The following is a 21,601-nucleotide window of genomic DNA, read 5'->3' as shown; positions in this document are numbered from 1 at the left end:
TATCACAGAAAACAAGCAAATTCCTTGTTATTTCACGTGTTTCTGCTTTAACTAAGACATGGGACGTACTGGGGTTGGAGGGGAGGATACTTTGGTAGGAATATGATTATTTATACTAAATAAGAATAAGAGTAAGAAATGATACCCCAAGTTAGACTTATATACCAGTGATGGCGAGATCAATTTATTAAGTATTTCAGCAAATTGGCTCATAAAATACTTTTACACTAGAATTAACAAAAACAGAAATGTTACCCCCATTACTAATTCAGATAACAAATTATCACTTACTTCAAGTTCCAAGGAAAGGAAGTGTAGTCCAATGACTATAAAATGTTTGGTGAATGTAATTAATGTAGTGCACTCTAGCAATAAGCAGAGTAAAGATGTTAGATTTCTGCTTTTCTGACAAGGTAGGTTTACGAACCGAATGCCTTGCTGTTAAACTTTTAACGAACAGCATACAGAGAGGCTTATTCTGATTCAAATGTATGCTCCAAAATTATTTCTATTTATTGTGATAATATTTGGAATACCTCTTCCCCCTAATTTTCATTACTTCTTCCAGTCGTGTCCAGAGAGCTCTACTTCCAAATCCCAATCTGAACACGTCTGGCAGGGCCATGTTGTAATAACCCTGGATTTTGCCCACCGTACGGAGGCCGACTCCTAGTTTCTAATAATAATAATCTTCATTGTCACAAGTAGGCTTATATTAACATTGCAATGACGTTACTGTGAAATATCCCCCAGTCGCCACATTCCGGCACCTGTTCGGGTACACGGAGGGAGAATTCAGAATGTCCAAATTACCTAATAGCACGTCTTTCGAGACTAGTGGGAGGAAACCGGAGCACCCGGAGGAAACCCACACAGACACGGGGAGAACGTGCAGACTCTGCACAGACAGTGACCCAAGCCAGGAATCGAACCTGGGACCCTGTGAAGTAACAGTGCTATCCACGGTGCAACTGTGCCGCCATTTCTATGGCGATTCCCCAGAACGTCGCAGCTGAAAATAAAAAAGTAGGGAGAAAGGGGCCAGGAGGCTTCTAATTAACACACTGTCCTTTTCTGTTTGTATTTGGCCGAACACCAAGGTTAAAAAGTTCCTCTGCCAGCAGTATAGTTTCCCTTCAAAAGAAGTCACATGCTCAATATTGTCCACAATTCACCACAGCTACGAAGCCTCACATTTGCCTCTGGAATGGTATTTTTTCCTAAATGAACATCTTCTGAAATGGTAACATGGGGGGGGAATAGGGCAGGCAGGTGGAGGTGAGGGAGACCAGCAATATTACGGAATGGCAGAGCAGGCTCATGGGCCTACATCATCTACTCCTGATTTTACTTATAATCCTTAAGGAATACACATAGAAAATGGAACTTCACTTGAGAGTAGCATTGAAAGGTTGGGGCAAAGACACATTGTTGTGGAAAATAGCAGAATGGTTTCACCAGGCTGTGCTGTACATAATTAGCAACTTCTTACCCAGGAACTAATATACACACCATACCTTGATCAGAAAATCCTTTCCAAGAAAACATAAGTTAATTTAATACCGAGGAAGAGAATCATCGATTTTTACCCATTCCTAACAAGAACAGTTGTAGGCCAAAAGATCATGAAGCATGTAGGCCATCCAAAACCAATAGACTTTAGAACACTGATAACACAAATCATTCAGGTGTTCTAACTGCAGTCCAGGTTTACATATTGCACAACAGAAATCAAGGATGCATCACGCTGTGGTTATGAATATTCACGCATTAAAGCTGTAACTATAATTCCAGTCATTCCAAAATCTTTCAAGTAATTCCTTTATTGTTGTCAATTCTGATTGCTCCTTCATCAATTCGAAAAATGTTCTGTCCAAGCTAAACAGGACATTTGCTGCCATGATGATGACTTTTCATGACTATGGGACTTATGTTCTGTGAGGTCGCAGACTCTTCACAGCTGACTGGACACTTGCCTATAAGTGTCAGGACAGTGACCCAGATGTCACATACCTTCCTGGTCTCCGCATTCTGTGCCATTTCCCTAACTAGTTAGGGTCTTCTGCCTCATCCATTGTTTCCAGGCTTCATGTATGTAAGAGTGATGTCCCCACACCGCACTAGCTAAAGGGCCCCTCACTTGACTTTGCACAACGGCGGAGTCAAGATCCCAGATTGCACAACCAGCTACTCGAGACATAATTGAGAGTTGGAGTTTTAGGACACCTGTTTCTTCTGCCCACTTCCCTTTTTCAGTGTGTGGGGTGTGTGCTTGAGAAGGGATCAAGGGTACTAGCCTTCAGACATCTCCAAGATGTGCCCCACTCAAACATGAAGGTGGAGCAAATCCTGCTTCTTGGTCGATGGAACCTAATCCTGAGTTGAGCCCCTGTTCACAACACCTCCAAGAGAGTCGACTTTTCCTCACTTGCGGATGGCACAGTTAGAATAGCAGAAACTGTTCCAGATGAAATCCCAAATGCAATCTTGTCATAACTGGAACTCAAACTTCAGACTACTAATCAGTCATCCAGCACAAATGTTTGGGTTACTGGACTAACCCTTTTCCTATCACCTTATCATGAGGCTAACTCAATGTTATTAAATAATCTTAGTTATTGTGCTTCGTCAGCACGGGGGGCTTGGTGGCAATGTCACGAGGGGCTAATGCTCTTCAAATCCTAGTGGCAACTGTTCAAATTCAATTGATAAAAATCTGGAATATAAAGCTGTTATCAGTAATAATAACCATGAAACTCATTGATTGTGGTTCACTACTGCCCTGTAGAGAAGGAAATCTGCCATCCTTACCTGATCTGGCCTATATGAACTCTAGATCCACAGCAATGTGGTTAACAGCATGTGTCCTCTGAAATGGCAATTAGGGTTGGGCAACAAATGCTGGCCTTGCCAATGATGCTCACATCCCGCAAAAGAATAAAGAAAAAATCTATATGCAGCATACCACTATGGCACCATAAACTTCAATTACTCTCTTTACAGCAGACATTTTCAAACCCAGGACCCGACCCGCGGGTGGGTGTGAGAAGGATCGCAAACCGCGTGCCGCTGCGATCGTGGGGTCCATGCGCCACGGCCTTCCCGATTGCGTATAGTGCCCAAGGGCACGACCCACGACAGGCTTTCAGAATTCCGGATAGTCCCACATGCGTTAAATCGCTGGAGTCTTGCCGCCTGGAGCAGTGGCAGAGAGCAGGTCACGTCAGCTGACATCACGTGTTCTGGGAGCGAGAGAGATTCCCCCATTTTGCAGCTGCCAGCAGTGCTGGTGTGAACTCCAGGGCCTCGGGTGAACAACTCACGAAGAAAAAGCTGAAAACAGGAACAAAGCAGGGGGGTGGGGGAGAGAATAGGGGGCGAGGAGTGGCCTCCGATGCCGGAGTGAAACACTCCGGGTTTCACTCCGGCGTCGGCTGTTTGTCTCCCTTTGGGAGAATTGCGCCCTCTAGGATTCTATGAAACAAAACCCTGACGACCCAGCAGGCTCACCTGCCACATTAAAGGTATGTGAAACTGGTGGGTCCCAAAGGATATAGAGTTGTTAAAAATGGGTCCCGGGTATAAAAGGTTTGAAAAACACTGCTTTAGAGCATGATTCTCTTAGGTTCTTGTGAATAAATAATATTTTTGGGAATCCATTTCAGAAGCAAGTCACTTTGGATTTTTTCTTTAAAAAAATGTAAAAGTCTATGTAACATGATCATCCTCAAAAATGAGTATCCCAGCTTCAAGTGACATACTTAATAAGCAGAGAGAAAGACACAGGGCTGTCAACCAGGCCATGAACTGTTTCCACACAAGTTCCAGTAGGAACATGGTTTCAGTCGGTGCAATATTAAATGCATCTCTAGTTGATTCCTAAACAGGAGGCTGTGTTTTCAATCCCCAAAGTTTAGGCATTCAAACTCTATATTGGATCGACTCAGGCTGCTGGATGGGGGCTCTGTTCTACAATTATTCCACCTCACGAGCAAGAGCAGACGACCTCCTAAATTAGTCGCTCTTAGTGCAGCATTACCATGACTGATTCAGCCAAATCAACAGCAGAACAGAATGTCTAGCATGTAAGTATTCTTCATTTTAAGCACAACATGTTGTGGTGGTTCTAGCACAGTCACAAAAGATAACTGGAGTACAAATAGTTTATTTTTTTAATTGCACATTTCAGTAGATACAATAAAAGGCATTACTGGTCCATTATTCAAGTGTTTCCATTTCGGGAAGAAACCCTGATCATTGCATCCTTGCATCCCAAGAATAGGAGTTCTGTAGCTTCTATTCTGCAAACCCCCAACCCCAACAGTTCAATGTGTATGAAAGGAATGATTTCATGTATGAAGTGCAGAGGATTCACTGTCATTACTTAAAATCTTCTGCACTATATTATTAATGGCATCAAAGGTTGCACTCTTTGGAAAGGCTTGGATGAAATTTTGACCTTCTTCCAGACTATGCGACAGCTGAGGATCGAGAGGGACACGCCCTGGAAAGAGAAAATGTAAACAATGACACTTCAAGAACTAAGAGGTGACAAAGCAATTCATTCTATGGCACGTGAAGCCTTAACTAAAGCCCCTTCAAATGGCTGCAGTAAATAAAGGGGAGAAAATCCTATAGCCTTGAAATTACGATGTGAAATAACAGATTTGCTTTGTCTGATATTCCCTTCTCCAATGCAAGAGAAAATAATTCACACTTTCGCACCTTGTACTAATCATAACTTCAAGACTGAAGTAAAAGCGACAGCACATTATTGTAAAACACTCAATTTGAATAAGTTTCTGAAAGAAAACAAATGTCTATAAATACTAAATTGAAAACAATTCAAGAGACAAATCATAGAATTCCTACAGTGCAGGAGGAGGCCATTCGGCCCTTCGAGTCTGCACCGACTCTCTGTAAGAGCACCCTACCGCGGCCCACTCCCCTGCCCTATCCACATAATCCCACCTAACCTGCACATCTTTGGACTGTGGGTGGAAACCAGGAGCACCCGGAGGAAACCCACACAGACACGGAGAGAAAGTGCAAACTCTACACAGACAGTCACCAGAGGCCGGAATTGAATCCGGGTCCCTGGCACTGTGAGGCAGCAGTGCTAACCACGCTGCCACCGTACCAGCCATAGTAAGGGGGCTTTTATTTTAAGTGTACTTCTTCAATACTGCTAAGGAGGAATGTTTTTGATTAATTTTAAAAAGTAATAGAAAGTTAATGATCAGCCATAGAGTTGCTCACAATAAAAATTATTTTCCCTTCATGCAGCGATGTACCCACATTATAATTATTTACATGCCTGTTTTCGTTAAATGTTTTCGCTCTACCTGCAAGGCTGGACAAGTGGGCACAGGTTTGCATATTTAGGACACGTATCAAATATTGGCACATCAAAAAAAAAGTGATTAGCACTCAGTAACGCTTGGAGTTGGAAAACTTTGGAATCATTTGAGATAGCTGAATGCTGTCATTTAGAAGTGCAGGGTACATCAGAAATTTTATTTAAATGGGCTCCCTAATCTGTGACTGCAAGGTTTTTGACTGATCGGGGAAAAGGGGGTCCTTAGTCTTGGATGGGTCAAAGCGAGTCCTTAATCTGTGACCATGTTCTGAATTATTTAATGCCCACATTCACCAGGAAAGAAGTCAGCATGCTCCAAGCTCAACAGATACGCCAAATATAAAATTCTTGGGGAAGTGGTAGGAGTGTTTGAACAGGTGCAGTACTACATACGTGAAATGAAATATAGCCTCAAGTGATAAAATATATTTTGCTCACTGCTTTTTCACGAAATGAACACAAATCATCCCATCTACTGATCATAAAAATGCACTGTTACAGGTCATTGTTTGTAAAGAAAATCCTGTTATTACATAAACATTACCAAGGTGGTTAGCCGAGATAATCAAACTCCAATAAACACGTGATTCAGTTCAAAAGTTCGCTTCAAGGTGCTTACCTAAAAATGGAACTTGAGATTGCTCTGCAAGTGCTTCTCCCCCTCCACTGGAAAACACATTAGTGCATTCCTGAAAAGCAATTATTTAATGAAGTTAAAACCTGAACCAGCACCATTGCGTCCCTTTAATAATAATCTTTATTAATGTCACAAGGAGGCTTACATTAACACTGCAATGAAGTTACTGTGAAAAGCCCGAAGTCGCCACATTCCGACGCCTGTTCAGGTACACTGAAGGAGAATTCAGAATGTCCAATTCACCTAACAAGCATGTCTTTCAAGGCTTGTGGGAGGAAACCGGAGCACCCAGGGAAAACCTATGCAGGCACAGGGAGAACGTGCAGACTCTGCACAGACAGTGACCCAAGCTGGGAATCGAACCCGGGTTCCTGGTGCTGTGAAGCAACAGTGCTAACCACTGTGCTACCAATGCCGCCCACAAGTCAACAGTCTTGAGTGTTGTATCAGATTAAGTTTAATTGCATATATTTACCGTTTTCTAAGCACAGATATGCTCTGTGTAACAGCACATCAATTATCATTTCATCCGCTTGTTCTTCGAGCGGAAATCCAACTTAGGTGGATTGCTTTTAGTTTTAGATCACTCACGATATTGTGGTTTAAATGGAGTACACAAACCAGAAAACATTGCAATATATTAAAACATCAGAGATTTTTATTTTCTTTAACTCTTGGATGTTAAGAAAGGTTTGATGCTGGAATTTCACCTCCAGCAGAAATATTAATATTGACAATATGCAACCAGCCCAGGCTTTCAAATTCCATGCAAGTTTCTTCACTTGTTCTCAGTGACCTAATAAACCCACAATTAACAGAATTCAACAAGTATTTAATACTTACTGAACAGTTGGGACAAACAAAGCCACTCATGTTTTCAATTATTCCCACCACTGGTAGCCCAGTTTTCTTGCAGAACGTCAATTCTCTTCTTACGTCTCCTATAGACACTGCCTGTTGATAAAACCAAAACATTTTTTTTTTTTTCTTTACAGAGGGCAGTGGGTAACTGGAACTCGCTGCTGGAGGTGGTGGTGAAAGCAGGGACGATAGTGACATTTAAGGGGCATCTTGACAAATACATGAATAGGATGGGAATAGAGGGATATGGACCCCGGAAGTGTAGATGATTTTAGTTTAGACGGGCAGCATGGTCGGCGCAGGCTTGGAGGACCGAAGGGCCTGTTCCTGTGCTGTACTTTTCTTTGTTCTATATTATGGTGCATCTAGCATCTCCTATACCAGGTTGTAGGCTCTGCTGCCTGATGTTATACACACACAATCTGTTGAGGAGGTCCATGTTGAAGAGCTTGCCAAGCACGGATAGCAGCGTTAGCCCCTCCAATTGTAGCAGTTGCTGAGATTCCTTTACTTTCGCAGCTCGACAATTACTCTTCACCCCCAGTTGTCCTGGAGGTCGTTCACAGTCCAGATCTTGTTGACCAGGTCTGTGAGCTCCATTGTGATGGTGTTCTTGCCATGTTTCTGGTAATCTCATCAATTCCAAGTGCCTTGGTGTTCTTTGGAACTCTGATCTGGCAATTTCTCCCAGGTTAACACTCAGCTGTTGAGATTCGGTGCTGTTGTTGAATTCTAATATGAAGCTGGGGCTAGGCAGGTTGAGGATCTCCCTAAAGTATTCCACCCACTTTGCCTCCTGCTCCTTGTCTGTCAATGGTATCCTTCCATCCTTCCCCTTCTCTGATAAGACCATCAGACCTTAAGACACAGAAGAATTAGGCCACTCAGCCCATCGAGTCTGCTCCGCCATTCAATCATGGCTGATATTTTTCTCATCCCCAATCTCCTGCCTTCTCCCCATAACCCCTGATCCCCTTATAATCAAGAACCTATCGATCTCTGTCTTAAAGACACTCAATGATTTTGCCTCCAAAGTCTTCTGCGGAAATGAGTTCCACAAACACATCACCCTCTGGCTGAAGAAATTCCTCCTCATCTCTGTTTTAAAGGATCGTCCCTTTAGTCTGCGATTGTGCCCCCTGTTTCTAGTTTTTCCTACAGTGGAAACATCCTCTCCACATATACTCTATCCAGGTCTCGCAGTATCCTCTAAGTTTCAATAAGATGCCCCTTCACCCTTCTAAACTCCAACGAGTACAGACCCAGAGTCCTCAACTGTTCTTCATATGACAAGTTCTTCATTCCAGCGATCATTCTAGTGAACCACCTCTGGACCCTTTCCAAGGCCAGCACATCCTTCCTTAGATACGGGGCCCAAAATTGCTCACAATACTCCAATGACCAGAGCCTTATACAGCCTCAGAAGTAAATCCCTGGTCTTGTATACTAGCCCTCTTGACACAAATGCTAACTTGCATTTGCCTTCTTAACTGCCAACTGAACCTGCACATTAAACTTAGGAGAATCGTGAACAAGGACTCCCAAGTCCCTTTGTGCTTCTGATTTCCTAAGCATTTCCCCATTTAGAAAATAGTCTATGCCTAAATTCCTCCTTCCAAAGTGCATAACCTCACATTTTTCCACATTGTATTTCATTTGCCACTTCATTGCCCACTCTCCTAGCTTGTCCAAAACCTTCTGCAGCTCCCTTGCTTCCTCAATACTACCTGTCCCTCTATAGATCTGATACAGTTGTTGTTGCTTCATGCATCAGTCAGTTCCATCCTTGTTTGCCTTTCTTGCAGATTTTTTGCATGGCTTTATCCAGCCTTCTATACTTTTGCATTCTTGCCTTTGCTCAACATTCTTTTCCTGGCACCTCTTGCTCTTCAACAGCTTTCTTTCATCAATCAACTTCCATAATGGGTCAGTGATCCATCATCGTCCTTTGCTGGATCTTCCCCTCTGCCCAATGCCGACTTCTGATCTCTCCTTAATCCGCCTTTTGAAGAATTCCCACTGTTCCTCAATGCTGTCCAACCTAGAAGTACTTTGAATCTGTTGGGAGTCAGCAGGACAGAAACTGTCTGACAGGCGCTTGTCCTCTGTTGCAAATGGCAATGTTTCTTGGAGGGTGCTGCCTCCTTCTGTTCAAGTGGCTCGAAACACAAAGTGGTGGCCAGATCCTACATTAGCACCTTGACAGGTCTGGACATCTTCTGGGGACGCCTGCTGCTGATATAGTCAATCTCATTCAAAGTGTTAACATCTGGCAACCTCCATGCCCTTTTATTGATATCAAAGGACAAAGACAAAGAACAAAGAAAAGTACAGCACAGGACAGGCCCTTTGGCCCTCCAAGCCCGTGCCGAGCAAGCTGCCTGACTAAACTACAATCTTCTACACTTCCTGGGTGCGTATCCCTCTATTCCCATCCTATTCATGTATTTGTCAATGCCTCAAAGTTAAATTTCCAGGGGCAGCACGGTGGCGCAGTGGGTTAGCACTGCGGCCTCACGGCGCTGAGGTCCCAGGTTCGATCCCGGCTCTGGGTCACTGTCCGTGTGGAGTTTGCACATTCTCCCCGTGTCTGCGTGGGTTTCGCCCCCACAACCCAAAAATGTGCAAGCTAGGTGGATTGGCCACTCTAAATTGCCCCTTAGTTGGAAAAATGATTGGGTACACTAAATTTTAAAAAAAAATAAAAAATAAAAAAAAAGTTAAATTTTATAGGATTAACAAGATCAGCTCCGTGGTCTTTGCAAAGCACATTGATGACAATAGGGGTCAATCCCAACAAATGCTGGAACCGAGGCTAAAATAAGAAAATGCAGGAAATATTCCTCTTCAGTCTTTCGCTTCCATTTCAGATTTGCAGCACCCCATATTTTGGTTTTATTCTGGAACTGAGAGCATTACTTTACGTCAGCCACTCCATTTTATGCATTCCAGACGGCACGGCATGAAATGGTGCAAAGCAAGACTTTATGGAAAATATGGACAGAGATATTTCTGAACTGAAAAAAATATTTTAAGCCAGGGAACTGCTTCAATAGCAAGTGTAAAACCTTCCAATTAGGCTCAGCGATGTACAATATTGCATGACATCCAAAAGTCTCCATATTTTGTCAAAAAGAAATTAGACGCAAAGACAAACAAGTATTTTGGTGTTTACGAGATCCTTATCCGGACAGGCAGAAGTGATTACAGGGCAAAGCATACAGTTTCAGGCTCCCTCTTCCTTTTCCGGTCATATATTCCGACCCATGCAGGGACATCCGCATAATATATCTATCCACAAATAGGTGAGGACATGCAGGAATTATGTAATTTAATGTGATACCCACATTCATGTCCTCTGTAACACTGGCTGCAAAGGAGGTTGATCCTGAAAACTACTTTTGAGTCTGGGACAATAAATATGCTTTAATTGGAAAGTAAATGCACTTACGTTTGAAGGAAAAAATTCTCGAGCGCTGCTCCATTGCTGCACTTTGCTCTTGCTGAAATGGTCAACAGGGAAATGCATGCCACAGCTACATAGCTTACTGAACTGCCCTGCTAGCCTTTTGAACAAACATTTGGCATTTGTCTGTCACCAAACTCTCAAGCTAAAAACAGAAATGGAAGTACGGGACCCAATTCCTTTATCCCTACATGGAAGGTGAGTGTTGCTGGCAAGGCCAGCATTTGCTGCCCATCTCTAATTGCCCTTGAACTGGACCATTTCGAAAGGCACATTGGTGTGGAGCTGGAGTCATATGAAGGCCAGACCAGGTAAAGATATCCTTCCATTAAGGGCATTTTGAGAGTGAGTGAACCGGATGAGTTTTTATGACCGTGGTTTTATGGTCACCATGACTGTGACTAGCTTTGAATTCCAGATTTATTACCTGAATTTAAATTCTACCCGTTACCGTGGTGGGTTTTGAACCCGCGTCCCCAGGTCTGAATCTCTGGATTACTAATTTAGTGACATTACCACTACACCACAGTTTCCCCTGTGTCACAGCTTTATGACTAATATCAAAAGTCAATCGTCAGGGATTCTTATTCAAACACATTTTTGACTACATTTTCCACAATTTGGATGCGTCTGCTTGGGATACAAGAGGTGCATTTGGCCAAGGTGGAGTCCAGTGTACTGTGATTTAAACCATCCAGGTAACTGACAGAGAAACATCAATGTACACAACATTCAACTACCTGTCCAAGCATTTATTGGCCTGGTGCGGGCAAAACAAGTTTTTTAAAATCTCAACCTGAAATTTCCCATTAAACTCACCTGAGGTGTTGTAACCAACAGAGCTCCATCAGGTTTATACTGACGAAGGCACTCCACCACCGAGATGTGTTCATCAGAGGTCCCGGGCGGCGTGTCTATAATGAGGTAGTCCAGCTCTCCCCAGGCCACATCGGAAATGAACTGTTTGATAAGAGCTAAGTGGGGAGGGGAGAAAGGTTTTTAAAAGTCTGAAGCAAACACGAGAAAAATCAGTTCTTTCATTAATCCAGAGGGTAATTGAAGTCTCACAATTCAACTTGAGGGCCAAGTTTAAAAGGATAATTTCAGTACTTTTAGCTCCTCCACCTAAGATTACAAGTCACAATTCCAGGGTTACAGGTCACTCAAGTGCACCTACTTCAGGTACACAAGATCTACTTTGCACAACTCCATGAAAATACATCTTTATAGTCTGGGCTTTTTATAGGGCTGAACTGAAATCCATACATTAAATGGTCTATTAGAGAAAAACCAACCCAAGCCAATTTTATAAATGACATTCAAGACGTGCAGCCTCCAGTTGAAATAGGGTTAGAGGGGCGGGTAGTTTTCTTGCCACTCCTAGGAGATTACACAATCGCTAGCTGGGTAAGAAATGTCTAGGTGCTCCACACATAAGCATGAGAGACAATCTTAATGGACTACTTGGTCCTTTCCTGCCAATCATTGACGATGGTCCACAGACATAATTCAGTCTCCATTTTAGTCACAAATTCTAATTTTAACATTTCCATGCCATTACCTTTATCCACGTCCACATTTATTGTGGAAACAGAATCACAGAAGCTGCCAATGTAACCTTGTGTTAAACTGCAATAACACCCACCTGCCAGTGGAATAAGTTATCAAGCGGTCCACACAGACGCAAGGGCCCTGACATTTCACAGGGGGCTCTACTGATAACTCACAGGACAACTTAAGTGGCTGCAATCACCCACTGCACATCTTTCCTGAGTGCCACACCAGTCTCTCATTTCAGTTACATTGGAGAGATGGCTTGTGGAATTTCACTACCTGGATCAAATATTCTCCAGTAGAGCCCATAAGAGGTTGAAGGATATGGCATTTTTGTAACAGCAGTAGTGCACCAGTAACACGGAGTGTACTTTTCCGCTGCCGAGTTGACGTTGTGTTAAACTGGATTTAAAAGTCTAATTTCTATTTACTCAAGACATAAAATTAATATCAGGGGGTAATTGATGTTCAAGGTTCGCTTTGCAGATTGGCAAGTATTTCTAAATTTTCGGCTGCAGGTCAGAACAAAAATGATCAAGTGGCTGCCTTTCTTTATTTTTATATAAAAAACTGGATACTCCAAAGTGCAATGTTGAAGTGCAACATTTCTAGCACCCATTTCTTTTTTTTTATAAATTTAGAGTACCAAATTCATTTTATCCAATTAAGAGACAATTTAGCATGGCCAATCCACCTATCCTGCACATCTTTTGGGTTGTGGGGGCGAAACCCACGCAGACACGGGGAGAATGTGCAAACTCCACACAGACAGTGACCCAGAGCCAGGATCGAACCTGGGACCTCAACGCCACGAGGCAGCAATGCTGACCACTGCGCCACCGTGCTGCCTTTAGCACCCATTTCTATGATGAATTCTGCTCCTTTGGAAATATTACTCTCAAATAAAGCTTTTAGCTTCAGGGAAGCATCTGTGCCAAGAACTCACATCTTTTGCATGAATTTTACTACAATCAACCATTTTGTATTTAACACTGCACAGCAAAACAAGAAAATCAATTCCTCATCAAAAGTGTTTGCTATAACCTGAGCACTGTTTGGAAAAGTCACCAACATGCCAAAGGAGTGATCCAAACGGTCACAGATTATTTGTAATCAATTATCAATGAACCTAACACAAGGTTATTTTGATCCGTATGTTATGTGACCTCACCAGTTTTCTTAGGTCCTCTCCATATCACAGCATCATCTGGAGTCTCCAAGAGGAAGCCTATTGACATCAGGCACATTGTTTTATCTTTGTCTACATATACTGGTACCCAGCCAGCATCACATTGATGTACAGCGCTGTTCAGAACATTCAGCATCCGAGGGATGCTGGGGCCGCACAGATCAATGTCCAGAATTCCAACCTGAAATAAAACAATTCAGCAATAAATTAAACAAACAACTGAAAGGGGTTGAAAGCAGAGATTGACTAGAATGATAGCAAAACTAAAGATTATAGTAATGAAAAACTGTACTTTCTTATAGGAAGAGGTCCCAAAGGAAGGGGTAGGTGGCTGGGACTGCTGCCTCACGGTGCTGAGGACCCTGGTTCGATCCCGGCCCCGGGTCACTGCCCGTGTGTACATAGAACATAGAACAGTACAGCACAGAACAGGCCCTTCGGCCCTCGATGTTGTGCCGAGCAATGATCACCCTACTCAAACCCACGTATCCACTCTATAACCGTAACCCAACAACCCCCCCCCCCCCCCCCTTAACCTTACTATTTTTTTAGGACACTACGGGCAATTTAGCATGGCCAATCCACCTAATCCGCACATCTTTGGACTGTGGGAGGAAACCGGAGCACCCGGAGGAAACCCACGCACACATAGAACATAGAACGATACAGCGCAGTACAGGCCCTTCGGCCCTCGATGTTGCACCGACATGGAAAAAATCTAAAGGCCATCTAACCTACACTATGCCCTTATCATCCATATGCTTATCCAATAAATTTTTAAATGCCCTCAATGTTGGCGTGTTCACTACTGTTGCAGGTAGGGCATTCCACGGCCTCACCACTCTTTGCGTAAAAAACCCACCTCTGACCTCTGTCCTATATCTATTACCCCTCAATTTAAGGCTATGTCCCCTCGTGCTAGCCACCTCCATCCGCGGGAGAAGGCTCTCGCTGTCCACCCTATCTAACCCTCTGATCATTTTGTATGCCTCTATTAAGTCACCTCTTAACCTTCTTCTCTCTAACGAAAACAACCTCAAGTCCATCAGCCTTTCCTCATAAGATTTTCCCTCCATACCAGGCAACATCCTGGTAAATCTCCTCTGCACCCGTTCCAAAGCTTCCACGTCCTTCCTATAATGAGGCGACCAGAACTGTACGCAATACTCCAAATGCGGTCGTACTAGAGTTTTGTACAACTGCAACATGACCTCATGGCTCCGGAACTCAATCCCTCTACCAATAAAGGCCAACACACCATAGGCCTTCTTCACAACCCTATCAACCTGGGTGGCAACTTTCAGGGATCTATGTACATGGACACCGAGATCCCTCTGCTCATCCACACTACCAAGAATTTTACCATTAGCCAAATATTCCACATTTCTGTTATTCTTTCCAAAGTGAATCACCTCACACTTCTCCACATTAAACTCCATTTGCCACCTCTCAGCCCAGCTCTGCAGCTTATCTATGTCTCTCTGTAACCTGCAACATCCTTCCTCACTGTCTACAACTCCACCGACTTTAGTGTCGTCTGCAAATTTACTCACCCATCCTTCTGCGCCCTCCTCTAGGTCATTTATAAAAATGACAAACAGCAACGGCCCTAGAACAGATCCTTGTGGTATGCCACTCATAACTGAACTCCATTCTGAACATTTTCCATCAACTACCACTCTCTGTCTTCTTTCAACTAGCCAATTTCTGATCCACATCTCTAAATCACCCTCAATCCCCAGCCTCCGTATTTTCTGCAATAGCCGACCGTGGGGAACCTTATCAAACGCTTTACTGAAATCCATATACACCACATCAACTGCTCTACCCTCATCTACCTGTTCAGTCACCTTCTCAAAGAACTCGATAAGGTTTGTGAGGCATGACCTACCCTTCACAAAACCATGCTGACTGTCCCTAATCATATTATTCCTATCTAGATGATTATAAATCGTATCTTTTATAATCCTCTCCAAGACTTTACCCACCACAGGCGTTAGGCTCACCGGCCTATAGTTACCGGGGTTATCTCTACTCCCCTTCTTGAACAAAGGGACCACATTTGCTATCCTCCAGTCCTCTGGCACTATTCCTGTAGCCAATGATGACCTAAAAATCAAAGCCAAAGGCTCAGCAATCTCTTCCCTGGCTTCCCAGAGAATCCTAGGATAAATCCCATCCGGCCCCGGGGACTTATCTATTTTCACCTTGTCCAGAATTGCCAACACTTCTTCCCTACGCACCTCAATGCCATCTATTCTAATAGCCTGGGTCTCAGCATTCTCCTCCACAATATTATCTTTTTCTTGAGTGAATACTGACGAAAAGTATTCATTTAGTATCTCGCTTATCTCCTCAGCCTCCACACACAACTTCCCACCACTGTCCTTGACTGGTTTGCACACATGGTGTGTAGTTTGCACATTCTCCCCGTGTCTGCATGGGATTCACCCCCACAACCCAAAGATGTGCAGGTTAGGCCACTGACCTTGTCCCTTAATTGGGGAAAAAAAAAAAGAATTGTGTACCCTAAATTTATTTTTAAAATAGGGAAGGGGGGGCCAAAGAGTTCAAATGGAGGTTTTCAAAATTATGCAATGATTTCAGAGAGTATAAAACTAAAAATCTGTCACCAATATAAATCAGGTTCAAAATGAGCAAAAATAGATGGAAGCTAGAATTTTTCTGCAGAATGTCATCAGAACATGGAAGGTTTTACCATAAATAGCCTATGAAACTAAAAAACTAAATTGAAAAGTGAATTGGATAAACATTTGGTCAGAACAGAAAAATATTTGAACATCTGATTTTTTTTAATGTACATGTGGTTTTAAAGCATTCAATACTTTTTCTTAGCACACCCAGTTTTATTTCCTTCTGGTCAGACTTACAGCAAATTTAACAGAATCAAAAATTTAAACTGTATCTGCCAGCAAATTAGAAACTATTTGCGACATTCATCTGCAAGTTTTCCATGCTGGCAAACTAGTCAGTTGCAGTGCAAATTCTGGAGCAAAGGGTTACCTTAAATGCTGTATTTCTCAATGGTGAGTTCCTTGTTACAAGTAGATTGGCCACAAGGTATTGCGCAGTCTTGTATGTGCCTTGATTGATTGTTCAGGAATGGTACAAGGAAAGTTGTGGGTAACAATTATTTCCCCACTGGAGTGGGATACCGTATGGACCAGTGAGACAAAGTTCAGGAGAAAACGCCTTCACAAATTAATCTAAAGGGAAAATGTATGCACTAATTGTACAATAATCGGGGCAGAGCTTTGGCTAGGCCATCCAGAAGTTGGCCAAACCGCAACAAAAGATCAAGGATTTTCAGGCACAAATTGAAATTCCATGGTCTTTCAAGCTGGTTTAAAAATTTATGTTGGTGCTGCCCACAAAATAGGCTACATCCCCAGATTGAATGGATCACTATGGTGAGTTCCTGTTACATGTGTCTATGTGTAGCCCTTAAAGGATGCTCTTAAAATTAATTTTTAGGTGCAAGGACACCACCAGGTACCATTTAAAAGCTTCACAATATTAAAACTGACTACAAATACCAATAAAGCTATTTTTTTTAAAAAAAGTTTTCAGTTATTTGAAATCAGGTGGTGGACTGCCCAGGTTATCACTCTTCAATATATCAAATGTTGTGATCAGAAAACAAAGAAAATACAATTATTCTTTATAAAATGTCCATTTTATGTTTGACAATTTATGATTTGATGTTCAGTGATATCCAAATAAGCAAGTAGAAAATTGAGCGCAAAAAATGCTCCATTTAGGAAGCCAGCACAATTCTGAGCGCATTTTGCACCCGAATTGTCAACTTCACCCAAAGCAGAACGACCAGGAAACTCCGACCAGAGTTATAGCTCTGTGCAGGGTCAGCAGTTGCATGGACACTAAGGGGTAGAAATAGATTTGTGTTTGCCCCCATCAGCAGGTTTTGCATTGCTTTTTCTTTCTGCTGCCATGTTGTGTCCTTAATGGACTCATCACTGAGATAGCATGTGTGACAGAAAAGGAACTAATTTTTAAATCGATACCTTTCACACAAAAATAGTCATTTTTGTTGAGCATCAGGAAAGTATTCCCCCACACTGATTTCATCTTACCCTTTTCCCAGCGTTTCTCAGTGCCAGTGCTAACTCTGTTGTTATAGTACTTTTCCCGACTCCGCCTTTGCCAGAGAGAACCAGCAGGATGTGGTCAACAGCAGCTAGATTATCTTGGTTTTAAAAAAAAGGTGCATTATTAAAACAATGTATATTTCAGCAACTTAAACAGGTAAAGACACTGTCGGACTGAGGGGACAAATAAGTACAGGCTAATTCCAGTGGTTTCAAAACATTTCAGTTCCTTAGCTATTTGACAATTGCAGTACTACCAGGTTTCTAGGTATCCCTCTTTTGTTGTCCTCTGAACAAGTGCCTCTCTGAATAAGTGCCTCTCTAAACCAGGGGATCTCCCTCCCCTAGCAGAGAATGTGCACTTGTGTCACTTCACTTCGTGTTCCAAGGATTTCATGCAAATATTTTGAGCCCAATGTCCATCTTCGCACCTAAGTTTTATTTTAAATAGCCCTACAGAAATGCTGTTGCTGTGGAAGTAACACAATTCAACAAGTTCATATACTTTACATCTTATTCAAGCATTTGTTTTTCCACCTTATCCCTTTCTCCTGAAGATGGTCACCCATACTAACTCTAGACAAGCTCATCATTCAGGTTGGATCTTTTATAAGTGTCATGGGCCAGGGTTCAGAGAACACCAAAGTGTATCATGGAGTTCACCTGACCCACAACTTTTAATAGATTTCGGTTATGGGTTGCACAAGGCCCATTCTACAGGTGTGATGCAACAGAGATCTAAAGTACTTTTAAAACAATGTTTATTCTATGAATCCAGTTAGCATTTTATAAACACACAGTAAACATCTTAGCAACTATCAACTCAAATACTTCCCCCAAAGAATAGAGTACTCTATAAGTAACCCTTAGGGCGCGATCCTCCGCCCCCCACACCGGGTGGGAGAATAGCGGGAGGGCCTCCCGACATTTTTCACGCCCTCCCGCTATTCTCTCCCCCCCCCCCCCCCACGCCATGAATCGCTGCTCGCCGTTTTTTACGGCGAGCGCCGATTCTCCGAGGCAGATGGGCCTGGCCTTCACGCCCGTTTCAACACGGCAGCAAACACACCTGCTCGCTGCCGTCGTGAAACGGGCACCAGATGCCCGTTTGGGGCATCTGGGGGCCCGACTGGCACGGCAGTACCACGGCTGTGCCAAGGGGGACATAGGCCCGTAACGGACGCACTCTTTTCCCTCCGCTGCCCCGCAAGATCAAGCCGCCATGTCTTGCGGGGCGGCTGAGGGAAAAGATGCCAACTGCGCATGCGCGGGTTGGCGTTGTCCAACCTGCGCATGCGCGGCCGAGCCGACGTGATGCTTGACGTGCAGCCTTGACGACTGTCGTCAAGGCCGCACCGCCGTGACGCATGGGGCCGCACTCCTAGCCCCGCCCGGGGGGGGGGGGGGGGAGAGAATCGGCCCCGGAAGAGGGCGTGAAGGCTGCCGTGGGTCACGGCCTGTCCCACGGCAGCCTTTACGATTCTCCGCATTTGCGGAGAATCTCGCCCTTAATCTTTCCCAGCAACATCCATAAGACAAATACCCTCTTTAACAAAGACAGCAGGTTTAAATTCTCTACTGAGAGCAGTTATCACTTTGAAATTAGCAAGTCCTCTGAAGACATTCTTGAGACAATTCACGCCTCTTTAACCTGGGGTTACCCCTATCTCTGGATCTGTAAAGACTTAATTACCTGCAAATGCTCACATTCAAAGCATTGTCTTGCATCTTTGACTTTGTCTATACTGTATATATGTTTCTGGAACCTACCTCTTCATTCACCCGAGGAAGGAGCTGTGCTCCGAAAGCTAGTGTTTGAAACAAACCTGTTGGACTTTAACCTGGTGTTGTAAGACTTCTTACTGATAGATGCCGGCAGACCTGCCAAGATTTTCCAGCTTCTTCTGTTCTAGTTTCATTTACAATCACCCTTTTTCATCCAGTTTTTAAAAAAGAAAATCTGTTCACTGTCCTGAAGGTGGCAATGCTTGACTGAATACAGTACAGTTACTGGTCTGGTATTTGGCATTTTGGCCAATTTTTCCACGCATGCCAAAATATTCCGTCCTCCTTCGTGGCTGGGATTTTCCGGTGCCGCTAAGAATGAATGAAGCTTAGACTGGAACGCCAAATTTTCCGTTCTCCCTCGCAATGGGTCCCACCATGGACGAGAACAGAGAATCCCACCCACTGAATCAACTCAGCATCAACAATCCTTTCAACTCTCTCCTGTCCTGACCCAATACCCATGTAAGGTAGATAGCAAGTGACTAGATAGAAATTGGAAGCAGGAAAGATATCCAATTTATCCCTTCCTAACTCAGGAGCATCCAGAATAACTGAAGCACCCACAAGTGGGTGTTCCCAGCAAGGATCAACATGAATCAGTGCTGGAATCAAGGACTTTCCTTGACAGAAACAGAGATAGAAACTGGAAATTATACATCAGGTATATCAGGCCGAGCATACAAGGGTAAGGACCAAGTGCTGGAAAATGGGATTAGAACAGATGGTTGGTGCACAGACCGATGGGCCGAATAGCCTCTTATTCTGCTGTAAAACTCTATGATTGTCAGTATCTTTTAAAATTCCTTCCAAATGCACAACCTTCCTCAGATATTTGAAACTAAAAGATAAGTAACACTCTTACCAGAGGAGAAATAGAAGGGCGAGAAAGAGAACAAGATAACAAATACATTAATCCCAAAAGAAAATTAGCAGGTTAAATAACCTGCAAGATTAGTAGATTAGCAGAACAATTAGTTACTACGAAATGCATGGAAAAAGCCACCAATAGAAAACCAGAAAAAGAGGATAAATATGCGGGGTCTGAAACAAGACCAGGAAACATTGATGCCAGACAAAAGCTACCAGACCCGGGGCAGAACAGAGTTCCAATGCAGGTGCTGAAATTGAGGTGCCAGCCTACCAAACAATAAGGCATCTCTTGCAAAAAAAGAAAATGAGTTGAAATCAGAAGTTGCTAAAGTTAAAATTCATAAGAGTCTTAGTTTTTACAGCAGGGAAAGAGGTTGTTTGGCCCATCGAGTCCATGCACGCCATCTATTCGAATTCCATTTTCCAGCATTTGGTCTATAGCTTTGTATGTTATGGCACTTGAAGTGCTTACCTAAACACTTCTTAAAAGTTGTAAGCGTTCCTGCCTTTGCCCCCCGCCCCCACTTTCAGAAAGTGAGATCCAGATTCCCACCACCCTCAGGCTGAAAAAGTTTCCCCTCACATCTTCTAGAAACGTCCTGCCCATTACTTTAAATCTATGCCTCGGGTCATCATTGACACCTCAGCTATGGAAAAAAAACTTTCTCCCTATCTACCCTTTCTATGTCCCTCCCCCTCAGCCTTCACTGCTCCATGGAAAACAAACCCAGGCTAGCAAACTGTCCCTTGACAGCTGAAACACTCCAGCCCAGGCAACATCCTAGCAAATCCTCTCTGCACCCTCTCCAGTGTAATCACTTCCTTTCTATAATGTGGTGACCAGAACTGCACACGGTATTCCAGCTCTGTCCTAACCAGCATTTTACACAGTTCCATCATAACCTCCCTGCTCTTCCACTCGATATGGAGATGCCAGCATTGGACTGGGATGGGCATAGTAGGAAGTCTTACAGCATCAGTCCAACAGGTTTATTTGGAATCGCTAGCTTTCGGAGCGCAGCCCCTTCATCAGGTGACTCCTGCACCCTTCAGGAATCTATGCCCCCCCCCCCAAAACCATCACCATTCATAGTGTATCCAGGTTTCAGAATATCCAGGAGATGGGTCAGTGTAAAGGGGGGGTCAGAGTTGGCATGGGACAGCGGGAGAAAGTGAAACTTGCATTATACTCAGAGCCCAAAGTGGCTCGAATATGGGTATGCGCTTGTCTGCTGGGAAGGCCAGCCCATGGTGTTTAAATCGACTGATGGCCAATGTCCCCGGTGGGGTGGGGAGGACGGGGCGTGGCTTTTATTAAATAGGTCAGGGTACTCATCAGTGATTTCCAGCCGCTGGCAAAATCCCCCAGGCGGCGGGGCGAGGGGGCGGTGGGGCTGCTGCCCTTCCCCTCCAAGATTTACCTTCCGCGGCCGCCATCTTGTCTGCTTCCGCGCGCGGCCCAGCGCGTCCCCAGGACGCCGCGCGCGCGCATGCCCTGTCCCAGCAGGGAGGGGACAGGGCATGCGCCCACGCACTGATCACCTCGGCTCGACTGCAATGGGCGGGGCGATGGCAGGCGCTTTGATTGACGTGAGCCTCCGTCCACTCAGCGGACTGATCCGGTGTGGTTGGGGTGGGGGTGGGGCGGGACGGGGAGGTCGGATGAGCGAATGGGAAGAAAGGCAGGCCGGAAGGGGGCGGGGCGAACGCGGAGATTCAGGTTTGGTTGAGCGGCAAGTCTATATAT

General features: G+C 44.0%; 1 protein-coding gene across 2 annotated transcripts; it reads right to left on the bottom strand.

The window, feature by feature from the left end:
* Positions 1-4,149: 4,149 nt before the first annotated feature.
* On the bottom strand, positions 4,150-21,394 carry nubp2 (nucleotide binding protein 2 (MinD homolog, E. coli)). Of its 2 annotated transcripts, none has more exons than XM_038820337.1 (7): positions 21,276-21,394; positions 17,182-17,294; positions 13,049-13,247; positions 11,143-11,297; positions 6,840-6,950; positions 5,982-6,048; positions 4,150-4,506 (listed from the first exon to the last, which is right to left on the bottom strand). In XM_038820337.1, coding segments are annotated over exons 1-7 (663 nt in total). In that variant the 5' UTR covers positions 21,292-21,394; the 3' UTR covers positions 4,150-4,504. The 2 variants fall into 2 exon arrangements, with proteins under 2 accessions (XP_038676265.1, XP_038676264.1); XM_038820336.1 differs by having other exon boundaries at positions 4,150-4,504; positions 5,979-6,048; positions 21,276-21,392.
* Between the last annotated feature and the right edge of the window lie 207 nt (positions 21,395-21,601).

This window comes from Scyliorhinus canicula, chromosome 15 (assembly GCF_902713615.1).
Source record: "Scyliorhinus canicula chromosome 15, sScyCan1.1, whole genome shotgun sequence".
Lineage (NCBI taxonomy): Eukaryota > Metazoa > Chordata > Chondrichthyes > Carcharhiniformes > Scyliorhinidae > Scyliorhinus > Scyliorhinus canicula.
The sequence above is the reverse complement of the archived record's forward strand: the minus strand, read 5'-3'. Positions and strand labels throughout refer to the sequence as shown.

What these genes read in the sequence shown, in the direction of transcription:
- nubp2 (XM_038820336.1), bottom strand. An exon ending in GAGAGGACCTAAGAAAACTG is followed by an intron (nt 11,298 to 13,048) that starts GTGAGGTCACAT and finishes CTCCCCACTTAG; the next exon opens with CTCTTATCAAACAGTTCATT. An exon ending in TTGTTTGTCCCAACTGTTCA is followed by an intron (nt 6,049 to 6,839) that starts GTAAGTATTAAA and finishes ATTGCTTTTCAG; the next exon opens with GAATGCACTAATGTGTTTTC.